Raw genomic sequence first — 12130 nt, forward strand, 5'->3', positions numbered from 1 at the left:
TCATATATATATATATATATATATATATATATATATATATATATATATATATATATATATATATATATATATATATCTCAATGTCAAGGACTTAGTTGAAATTGCCCGAGCTATCCTCGTGGTAAAGTTATGAACTTAGCTTAAGTTGCCTAAGTCATGAATCACCATTGTGCCAACTCTTTAGACATAGTTGGGATTGCCTAAGTCATGAGACGCCCCTGCGACGTATGCATCTGTAAAGAATCAACCTAATTGTAATCTCGTACAAGTCTAAAAGTTGATTAGATTGAAAATGAGCGACGAATAAGTCGTGACGTCTCGCAAAGAATGAAGCTTTACAAGCAATTCATTAAGCACTTTAAAAGATAGAATGAACAATTGTAAGTCTACAAACAATTGCTCACCGTGTGTTAGGTACGAAGGCAAATTCCCGTCAAGTTAAATTACAAACTTGTGAAGATTATTTAACGCCCGATAATATATCGAAACCTAATTTAGTCCTATGCCGCCCGGGGGGTTCTAGGGGGCTGAGATGGCTAACATTTTACGTACAATCGTAATCTACAGAAAATAGGCTATGACATGTCAAAACAAAGTCATTTTGGGGTTGTTTTACTTAGTGCAGTGAGCGATCGCATTATAGCGTTGCAACTTGTTCGAACATATATTTTTACAAACAAAAACACATAAAACTAAGATAAATCTTGACAAGTGTATATATATATATATATATATAGAAAATTCTCTTTTCTTGAGTTATTTTTTGGAAGTGTCCATCATTTACATAATTTTCTAACGATGCCTTTCAATACTCTTGATTTAACAGTCGATTATCTATTTTTTTATAAATCATTTTATATGGTATATCTATTTTGTTATAGTATTTTTATGCTATGCTACAGTGTTATCAATAATACTATGAAAGCATTATAATTAGTACAAAAATACTATTATAATATTTTTTATATTATATTATAATATTTTCAAAAATATCAAGAAAAATATTATAACATAGTATTATAGTATTTTTTGTAATGTGTTATAGTGTTTCCATATATTTGCTGAAAACACTATAACCAGTGTTTTTACATTGCAATTGGAATCGTTGTATGTCATTTATTTGCGCCATTCATTCCTCGTGTTTTGATCCTTTTATTTATTACTTTATGAAAAAAAGAAAACTAAATCCAGCGATCAATCGAAAGTTGCATGGAAAATTTGAAGGTACATCAAGTTTGCTTCCTTCTTCCTCTCTTCTCCTTTTCGGTACACGCGATATATCGATGCAGATTGCAGGAGGCTTCGCGGATGGATGATGGAAAGATGTCAAAGCCCTTCCTTTTCTTTTCCTTCCTCTTCCTCTTCTCCTACCGTGGGTGGGGAGGACGGTTGCGGATTGGGTTTCCGCTCTTCAGCTCCGGACTCCGACTGCGACGCGGTCGCGGCCTTCAACTTCGACGACGACCTCGTCGACACCCCGCTGGCGGAGGAAGATCCCTTGGTCTTGCGGCGGTGCGGCTGCTTGGGGACGGCAGGCACGTCGGGCGACGGCTGCTCGTCACCCACGACGCCGGCGGTGCTGCGGTGCTTCCTCCCGTGCTTGGACCCCCCCTCGACGGGCTCCCGTGACGGGCTGTCGGATCCGCCGGACGACTTGTTGCGGCGCGAGTGCCGGTTGGAGGTCGAGCCGTCGCGTCCCGGGGAGTCCATTCGCCGCGAGGGTCGTGGCAGCGCCGAGTCTCGGGAGGATCCGCCGCCTAGGTGGGGGTTTGCAGGTGCACGGTGAGATCGCCATGCCGTCCGTCGGAAAGAGGGAGGGAAGAGGGTGGTGCAGGAACGAACCTGAGGTGGGCTGCTTGGGTTGCCCGGCCGCGGCAGCAGCGTCATCTTCATTGGCGGGCTGCTGGGCGGATCCGAAGTCGTTCATCTGATGCGGGCGGATCAGAGACGTCCGTTAAATGAAGACCAGACGGTGAAGGATGAAAGAGAGAAAGGTGGGACCGCGTTAGAAAGATGGAGAAACAGAGTTAGTTACCCTTACCCAGCTGGGAGAGCCGACGGAGGGGCCGTCCCAACCAATGTGCGCCACGTGTTTTACGTCGGTGGGGTAGCCGATCTGCATCTCCTCTTCCTTGGCGTCTAGTACACGTCATCACCATCATCAGGCGGACCGGCCAATAGCATATAAAGCCGCTGTGAAAGCAAAAAGAACGAGAGAGGAAGAGAGAAGGCGAGTCGTTGCAGAGAGCTACTCACCGAAGATCTGGGAGATGTAGCGAAGGCCCTTGAGGAGACCCTTCATCTTAGTTCCTGTCCCCATCATTTCGATGATCCACGCCCTCTATCCCTCCCCTGCTCGCTCAGCCTATCTCTGTCTCCGTCTATTCTCTTGACCTAATCATCGAACCATTGTTGGTGTTGAGATCTGGCCCAAATGTGTTGTGATTCACGCGGAAGCCAATAAAGAAGAGCTTACCCTGCGGAGCAAGTGGGACAGGCGTGTCAGGCTAGCTTCGGCGCCAGAATGCTGCATCTCCGCGCCTCGACAAATAGCTTCATCTCCCGATCTTTCAATCCACTTCCCAAGGAAAAAGGTACGATCAACAATGGCTTCTCCTTTGCTCTGCTTTCTTTCTTGAATCGTTGCTCCACCGGAGAGGTGGGTGGGAGAAAATGGATCAGGAGGATGAAAAGGAGGGCAATCGCATCCCCTCAGCCAGTTTAAAGCCCGCTGGGGGGCGGCAGGTGGAAGAAGAAATAACAGAGCAGAAGATGGAGATGCAAGGGCGTGGTGAGAAATCAATGGGAATGACCTGATGGGGTTAATTTTGGGTTTGGCGTCTGAGCGCGAAGGGCGGGAAGGCGATGGGGGATTGAGGGGTGGCAGTTACGGTTCCTCGTTTGGACGAGTCAAGGGGCAGAGAGGATTCGCGTTGCCTTAATTACGAAAAAAAAAAAAAAACCCATATTTCAAATAAAAAAAGTAAATATTAAAAATAAGTAGAAGATAATGGCCCATATTTCAAATGAACAAATTCAAACTTGAAAATGATCTTTCTTATTCTAGAAAAATAAGGGGTAAGAAGATTGATGGTGAAAGATCTTTTTAGAAAATAATAATTTCAAGGCATTCCTCTGTTTTCTTGGAGAGTGCCTTTTGTTTTTGTCATATCTTGCTTTTTAAGTGTCTTGGTTTGCATGCACGGAAGAGTCATTCACACACTGATGTATGCTTAAAAGCTGATCCATCAAAACCTGGAAGCATTAGATTGATGTATTTGGTCGTGTTGTCTCTCTTGTTTGAATTATTCATTCCCTTCTTGTGGTACTTCTTTTCCTTTTGGTGGTATTATTTCGTAGTGGTTCACCGACCAATTTTGTTTCACAGCTGGTGCTACAAAACAAGGACACACAAGGTGATGATCATTTACGCATGCAAGCTTCATATTGAGAACTACAAGCATTACAACTTCTCGACCACACTGCGATCATTATTTAAGCCAATAGCGAGAGTGACCGCTTCTCTGACCACTCCTTGCTAGCACAGCACACGACACACACATATAGAGATAGATATGTCAGATTTAGTTGGCGATGACTTGGATCTTCATGCCTGCTTCACAGTGGCCTGGAATGCTGCAGATGAAGTAGTTGGCCCCTTTCTTGAGCGTGAACTTGTCATCGCCTGTTGTGGCTGCTTTGGAGGCGCTTCCCGATGCCTTGCAGCTTCTGTAGCCTGCTGCGTTCACTGGCACCACGTTGTGCAGACCAGCTTGGTAGTTGAACACTGCCAGATTCAGAAAGAGATGTGTGAGAAGATAACTACTGTTGAAACCCAACGCAGAGATAGATAAATAGCTAGTAGAGAGAGAGAGAGAGAGAGAGAGAGAGAGAGAGAGACCGAGAGTATCTCCAGGAGCAAAGCTCTTGCCATTAGCCCAATTGGCATACGACATGGAGAAGCCCCATCCTTGTGAGTCCCCCACGACATGGGTGGCTGCGAGGGAGTTTAACGGCGAGCAAGCGATGAGCAGTATGGAGAGCAGCAAAGCTGCGTTGCGACTGCCCCTTCCCATGGCCATAGTCTTTGAGAGAGAAAGAGGGAGAGAGCTAGCGATGAGAGATCGATAGGCTGCTGGAGCTGCTTGGAGAACTCACTGCTTCCGGTGTCGGATTTATACAAGTTTCGAGTGGAGAGGAGAGCTCGCTTAGTGCTTCCTTTAGTTAAACTTAATTCTACTAAGTTGGATGGGTGGCTTCCATCTTCCACCATTAGTGGGCAAATCAAGGCCACTACAATGCTTACGGAACTCGCTTACGTGATTACACTATTGATGGGGATTAACAGAATCTTTACCAGATTGCGTTTGTACAATATATTAATAGCCATATCTTGAAGGAAGTTGAGAGACACATTTCCTCAGATGTTATGTGGCCATTTAATTGATTTCCATTACTCAATGACGTAAATAACATCCAAGGTCATTTTTTGATATATATCGCAATTTGTTCTAGAGTACCTATATGTTAAGCATCCTCACATCCTTTAGCCACCTTAAACCCTTCGTACTGCTTGATATATGCTTCCTGTTGGGGTAGTCCCACCCATGAGGCAAGCAGTGGGATGAGTAGGGTTTAATATAGGTAAGACTTTGACCCTTATAGATTTCGAAAAAACAAATAGGAAAAAAAAAGGGAAAAATACATCTTGAATAATTGTATGGTCAATTCAAGTTAGATCGTCATAATTTTTTTATATATAAATCTTATCATATTGATTTACAAAATGACCGGTGTTGCTCTTGAGAAGCCTGCTCTTATGCTATTTTCTAATGTCTCTATTAGTGAGTTTTGATTTTTCTTCTTCGCGTGTTGTTGAAATTCACCTCATTAATTATTTTCTGAGGCAAGAATTTTGCTTGATGATTTTTTATATCGTCTAGTTGATTTAAAAATGATTGTATGTATTTTATTGATTCTGATTAATGAAAATAATCTAACACGAGCTTGCCTACGGTCCTTCCCTTTACATTGAAGAGCTTTCCACATAAATTTTCTTTTCTTGTAGTTTGTGATGCTCACTCGATTGACTTAAATATTATAGTTTCTTTCATCTTGATACATGGCTTCAATATATGCTGTTTAATCTATAAAAGGAGAGAAAATAAATTATGGTGTCTATTACTTTTCTAGTCATCTTTTCCCCACACTTTATTTTATTTTGTAAAATGTTGATTTAATTGAGTAATTATCTACCTAAAGATATGGCGAATCGTCCATAATGGCTAGTAGTTATTCGAAAAAGTCGCTTGGCTGCATTCATCCCATATTAATATATGATTGGCTGCTTGCTATTGTATTAATCTCTTCCTCAACTGTCCTGGGTTGTAATGTGCATGTCTACAAGGAGAGCATCACGCGCCAAAAGGCCAACAGTGCAGCACTCTAAAGCTCATCATGCCTTAAAGAAAACCCATATGCTTGCGAGATAACAAAAGCAGCTTTACGTTGTTAATTGAGAATTTATTTGGTACCAGCATCAAGTCCAGCCATAATGTTGGGTTGCTTTTGTTTAGTTCTTGGTAGGCATGCTCACTTAGTCTTGGTAGGGATACTCGAAGATAAATCCATCTTGCGGAGATAAGGTTACTTTTCAGTTGATTAGGAGTCCATACTGATCAGTACTCCATAATAACAAAAGAATGCACGACTATCCCTTTCTCCATTTTACCGATATATACAACAGCGTATATAAATAGATACAGGTAACAATGGTATAGTTAGTAGCATTAATTGAATTTGGTTATAGGAATTTGATGTAGGGCAAATTCTGGAAGAAAAAAAACTCATGTTTTAATATATTTTTTTCATGAAATATCTTTTATTTTTATAAATTTTTAATAGAATAATTATATATTATCACTTATAGTTAATTATGATTAATATCTTGATCATTAAACTTTAAAAAATAATATTGAGATTCTTATGCTTACGAAAGGAATATTGTCACATGAAAAAAAAAAGACATGAATAAAAAGGATAACAAATAATTTTACTATATTTTAATTTATTAATTTTATATAATTTCATATAAACTTCTCACTCACGTGAAAGCTTTAATAAAAACCATTTTCCTCCCCTCTGGTTCTCTCTAGCTATGTTGCGAATGATAAACTAGTAGCAGCGTCGGTGGCATGCGAGGTGGATGGCATTCTAGAGAAGATTCGAGCATCGCCTCTGACAATGATTGATTTCCTCCTACCCTTTTCTTTTGCACCACCACGAAATCATTGGTTTATGGCAACTAGCCCTTTAGCCTCACGATCTCCGCTAAGTTGCAATCGATGAACATCGTCCTCGAGTACTCCTTCCATGGCATCTCGAGGTACATGTGGTGGACCACAGGCTTCGAGTGGTAGAGTGGGAGGTACTCGTCGCTCCTGTTGATGGTGTAGTGGTCAAACACAAAGTCGATGGACTAGGCAGAGTTGGTGCGATCATGCACAATGACAGTGTTGGACTTGTTGTGCTTGCGTTTGAGCTGGTGGGGGAGGATAAAGATGAGGCAGTCATGAAAGACGGTGGCGGAGTTGTCGAAGATGAAGTCAATAATGTCGAAGATGCGACAGGACTTGTAGAACTAGCGGAGGGAGTGGGCATAGAGGGTGTCTTGGTGGCCGAGGAACTCTACCGACTCAAGTGTGGTGAGGTTGCTATTGGAGTGGAAGGTCACGACTTGGTGCTTGTCCAGCCCGATGGTGTTGGTGAAGGTTAGGTCCCGGGCCATGGCCAGGTCAAGATTGGATTGAGGATTCATGGTGAATTCTTATTGATTATATAAAGGAAACAATAAGTGATAATTTAGGATAGTTAAGTTTGTACTCATCGATGGTGGTCGTGTTGTCGGTGGAGACACCGATCGTGTTGACATCGAGGGAGCCCATAATGATCCTTTTGCCTATCTTGTCCCTGATAAATACTAGGTTTGTCTTCTCAAATGGCACCCCTTTATGTAGATCATGTATCGACCAGTGCTATGCTCCAACGAAGTGTTGACTATTGCTTGAATCGCTCCGAATTAGCATCCGCCCTCCTTGCAAATCTTTGCGTTCGACAGTGTCCCTGGTTGCGAGAACTCCTTCTGGGCAACCTCTCCACTTAGTGGCATTGAGGTGGAGTCCGACCAGTACCCATCCCTCTTGGTCTGCAGTGGGGCCCAGAGCAAGATGTTGATGTCGTAGCACTGTTGGCGAGGTTGATGAGAAAGGCCATGGCATCCACCACCTATTGGGTATCGTTGATGTACTTAAGGTGGACCAATAATCATATTGATAGAGCTCTGCGACACGTGAGCAATGCAGCTAGCAACATCTCATACAGCATCGGGGGATCACCATGTTCTTGCATATAAAACCAGGTGCAATGGGTGTTCGTCTCGAGCGAGCAAGCAGAATCTATTGTGGGGTGGCGGGCGAGCAAGTTGGAAACAGGAGGGGAAGAGGAAATTGGTCACATTCAAAGGCGGTGTCTAGATCTCCTCTAAAATGCCACCCATCTCGCACGCTATGGATGTTGGCGTTCATTTGCCATTTGCAACGTAGTCAGAGGGGAGGAGAGTAGTTTCTGTTAAAGGTTCCACATTGTTAATGAGAAGTTTATATGAAATTAATAATTTAAAATATAATCAAGTTATTTTTTTTATCCTTTCTAATTTTTTCAATCGATGAAATGAATGACATGAGGATAATTGGAGTTAAATATTTTACTTTCATAAGTATAAAGATCCCAATATTATTTTTTTAAATTATAGAGATCGAGATGCTAATCGTAGTTAATGACAAAAGGATAATATGTAATTATTTTTTTAACAATATCTTTTTTTGGTCGAATACCCTCAAACATATTTTTCTTTTATTTTATTTTTATAGATGGGGGCATAGGGTGAACCGATGAAGTTATGATATTTTTACATTATATTATAGTATTTTTTAGTATTATTGAAAATATTATAATTGGATTGGTCCATAAGAAAATGAATGAGAAAGTGTATTATAGATATTAGTCAAAAAAATGAGATGCAATTAAGAAATTTTAGAATTGGGTGACACTTCCTCCAAAAAAAAAAAATTAAATAGAGAGGTTTTTTCTGATAATTCACCTTTTGATTGATATACTATAATTAGATCGGACTTAAATATCTCGAGTCATATAGTTTTAGGTCTATTAAATTAATAAATCAATATAGTAAATTAAATTCTTTGTCCTTTACGGAACTCAAAACACTCTTGTCGGTTTCAGCCGGCGGGAGTTGGGTCAAACTTTGGAAAGCTCTCGAGGCAGGCCTGATGGATGGTTGGTGATTGGGTACGCGACACGATGGTCGGCATAGTAAGTGGCCGGGCCTTCGTTTCGATTCGTTTTGGGTTGGACTTGGAAGAATATAAAGGCCTGATGGATTAGACTGACCGGGTCACTGCAATGAAAAGAGGCACCGAATATTTTCCACCATACCATTACCCAAATGGAGACGAGTGTTAAGGCGGGTTTACTACGTCAAGACCGTGTGGGATTCTCCAATAGACCATATGTTTACCCATTATTGTTATCCGCATTCCATGTGAAGTATATTCATCAGTAATTCAAAGGCAAATGCCCCATTGCATTGCCTCTAAATGGGATCCATCTAAATGAAGCATGTTCCTTACCTGTAGTTGATGATCTCATTGTGGCTTTTTGGAATGCCATTGCTTACCAGCTCATCCGCGTCCTTTACAGTTGGCTGCAATGTTGAGAGAGAGTGAGAGAAAAGGAAAGCTGTTGGATCGCAGCATGAAGAATACCACCCTGTTACTATATAAGTGGATCCCATACACCTTACACACATCACGACACCATTCTGGTGCCTCGTTGACAGCTAGGCCTATCTTCTAGGCGGACCCACCCCAGATATAAATATAATATAATATAATATATATATATATATATATATATACACACACACGGAGACATCGAAGGCGTCGTGTTCACGTGAAGTGAAGACACTATAGGCATGCCATCTGATGGCCACGTCCATCGCATGCCATCCAAATGGTGTGCGCTGCGACGTCCAGTTGATCAAAACGTCGATGTTCGCCGGTCAACTCTGAGCCTCCAATCGGAAGAGTCGACTGTATTATACGTCCGATGTCTTTAACTTGCCTTAATTATCTGCATTCTTCTCCAACAAAACAAATTAATCACAGAACTGTCAGGTGGACGTTCTGTACTTACCAAAACAGGACAGAATTATTCTGGCCAAATAGCAAACAGAGGGATGTGGTTACCCGCGTGTACATCATACATAATGTCACGGTGACCGAGGCAGTCAGTCGCCCCTTTTTCGTCGTCTTCTCCGCCTCGGCAACCACGAAGGACAAAACCATTAGCTTCCGTTGCGTCCGTTCCGTTCCGTTCTGTCATATAACATGCTTCTCTCCGGCACAAAATTAAAAGATAGGACAAAGCCCTCTCTGCGGTGGTGAAGGCAGTCAGTCACCACTCAGTCGGCACATGCTTGGATCGGTAACAACAGCGTAATTATTACTCCGAGAAGCGCAGTAGGAGAGTGCATGTTATATGCCAGCTGTATAGGTACTTGTTGTTCAATGTTCCCTTTCATCGACAGTAAGTAATAAGGGCGATAGCTGTGACCGCCAGCGGTATATTTATACTATTACGTGCTGCAGAGTCTAAGATTGCAATACGGTCAAACCCCCGGCAGACCGTGAGTCAACTGCTGTGGTGTGGTTACACGCTGTCGCAATTGTCCCGCATGGACAACATTCATGGTCTCGCTTGCGCACCCCACCTGCAGTCCCCGTTAGCCGCGGTAGACCAATCAAGTGAGGCGCGCCTGGGATGCCCCATTCCATTAACGTGGTCATGCGCGACACCCCCTCCCCCTGCAGAGAACCCATCCTGCGAAGGAAAGCGGTCCTAGTTAAAAGTCCGAACCGAGCCGATCCCCACAGCGCAACTGTCGTATTCGTATCCCGAGACACGCGTCTTCTCTATGCCTTCGATGCTGGTTATATACTCCGCCGCTTCCCCTCTCCCATCGAGTCATTCACACTGATCTCACCACCGCTCGCGGTAGGGTCTAGTAGTATGGACTCTTCCGTCGTGGATACCTCCTCTCTTTCGCTCCCCGTCGACCGCGAAAACGGCGTCGCCCCCGCCTCGGACGACAATCCATCGCCGCAGGCGGCCACGTCGCCGGGAGCCGGCGGCCGCGTTAAGCTCATGGTCAGCTATGGTGGCCGCATCCAGCCGCGACCCCACGACAGCGCCAGGCTCTCCTACGTCGGCGGGGAGACCAAGATCCTCTCCCTCGACCGCTCCGCCCGCCTGCCTGCCCTCCTCGCCAAGCTCGCCACCCTCGTCCCCTGCGCGCCTTTTTGCCTCAAGTACCAGCTTCCAGGCGAGGATCTCGACGCCCTGGTCTCCGTCACCGACGAGGACGACCTCGAACACATGATGGTCGAGTACGATCGCCTCCACGGAAGCTCCTCCTCTCCCAAGCCCACTCACCGCCTCCGCCTCTTCCTCTTCACCCTCAGGCCTCCGCCCCCGCCCCCTTCCGCCGCTCTACTCGACGCCGCCCGCCCGGATCGCCAGTGGTTCTTCGACGCCCTCAACGCGGTCTCCGCCCCTGCGCCTCCGGCTACGCAACCTTCGGTGGTGGCGGCCTCGCCGAGCCCCGACTACTTATTCGGCCTCGACGAGGGCTTCGTTCCTCCACCGGCCGTGAAGGTGGCCGTAGATCCGCAGCCACCTTTGACGCTCGAGACCCTCTCTATCGAGGCGCCAGCGAAGACCGATCTGGCCAAGGTCGAACCCCACCAGCAGATTCCGGAAGCTGCCGATTCAACCGTCACGGCCCCTGTCGTGGTCTCCATGGCGGAGGTCCAAGGACCGATCCAGGAGCTCCATAGCCTCCAAGTCGCCGAGAACCCGCCGCCACTCATCCCGCAAAACAGCAGCGAGGAGGCCGTACGCAGAGATCACGCCACGGAGTACCAAGTCCCACGAGATGCGGAGAAGGTCGCACCCGCGGCAGCGCAGGCGCCGGAGCAGCGGAGCGGGTTACCGGTCGCGAGGTACGCGTCGTTGGCCCCCGGCCACGATCAGGCGGTGTACCTTCTCCCGACGTCACAGGGGGTCTACCCAGGGTTCTACGCCGCAGCGCCGTGGATAGCGACGGCGGAGGCCTACCGCAGCGCGGCGGTGTCGGCGAAGGCGATGGGCGGCGGTGGCGGGGCGGAGGCGTACGCGGCCGGAGGGGGGCAGTTGGCGTACGATAGCACGGGGCGGGTGGTTTACTATGCGAGTATGGTGCCCACATATCAGACGGTTTCGAGCGTTGCTGCGTACAACCCTGTCGGTGCTGCCGTTAAAGCCGCGAAACCGTCGCAGATCTCTTAGCCAAAACAACAACTTGGTCTCGTTCCCTTCTCTTCGTTTGGGTTGGTTGGTGTCTATGATTTCGTGCTCTTTCTTCCGTTTCTTTTTTCCGTTGTTGCGTAGGTTGTTGACGTTCGTACATACGCATGAATGTAGATGTTGATGGAGGGGTTTATATTTTATATCAGTTGACGTTAATGAATCTTGCTTTTGTGCTATGTCATCTAAGGGGTATTATTTGGACGCTGTCACTCCCCTTTCAACATGTCAAGGGCTGGCAAACTCGCTGTTCCACACCATTACTGTCATTAGTGCTTGTTCAAGTCCTAGTGAGGGAAGGGACCCACTGGAATATTCTCTCTTGCCCTTTTGCTAGGCTAATTGTAGTTTACTCTTGGAGTTACACTTTGTTATTATTCTGATTTTTAAATTTAAAAAATTTATATTAATTTTTTATTATAAAAAATAAAATATTTAATTTTATTATCTTAAAATATTTAATTTTATTGATCGATGAATGTCATGATCGATTAAAACGTTGGGGAATTTTGTGGTTTCTTATAGGGGGAGTGGTTTCTATAGGGGGAGGAGGAGGATGAGGAGAGAGAGCGACGACGAGAGGAGGATGAGCATCGATGTAGCGATAACAATATTATAGGAAAGGGTGGTGCTTATTCTTCTTCTCCCT

General features: G+C 44.9%; 2 protein-coding genes across 2 annotated transcripts; one reads left to right on the forward strand and one right to left on the reverse strand.

The window, feature by feature from the left end:
* Positions 1-3417: 3417 nt before the first annotated feature.
* On the reverse strand, positions 3418-4159 carry LOC135636218 (basic blue protein-like). Its single transcript, XM_065147846.1, has 2 exons — positions 3902-4159; positions 3418-3787 (listed from the first exon to the last, which is right to left on the reverse strand). Exons 1-2 carry the CDS (start codon positions 4080-4082, stop codon positions 3585-3587), a joined length of 384 nt encoding a protein of 127 aa, XP_065003918.1. The 5' UTR covers positions 4083-4159; the 3' UTR covers positions 3418-3584.
* Positions 4160-9906: 5747 nt separating this feature from the next.
* On the forward strand, positions 9907-11665 carry LOC135636061 (uncharacterized). Its single transcript, XM_065147601.1, has one exon. The coding sequence runs from the start codon at positions 9922-9924 to the stop codon at positions 11461-11463; it is 1542 nt and encodes a 513-aa protein (XP_065003673.1). The 5' UTR covers positions 9907-9921; the 3' UTR covers positions 11464-11665.
* The last annotated feature ends 465 nt before the right edge of the window (positions 11666-12130 follow it).

Source organism: Musa acuminata, chromosome BXJ3-4, assembly GCF_036884655.1.
Source record: "Musa acuminata AAA Group cultivar baxijiao chromosome BXJ3-4, Cavendish_Baxijiao_AAA, whole genome shotgun sequence".
NCBI classification, from domain to species: domain Eukaryota; kingdom Viridiplantae; phylum Streptophyta; class Magnoliopsida; order Zingiberales; family Musaceae; genus Musa; species Musa acuminata.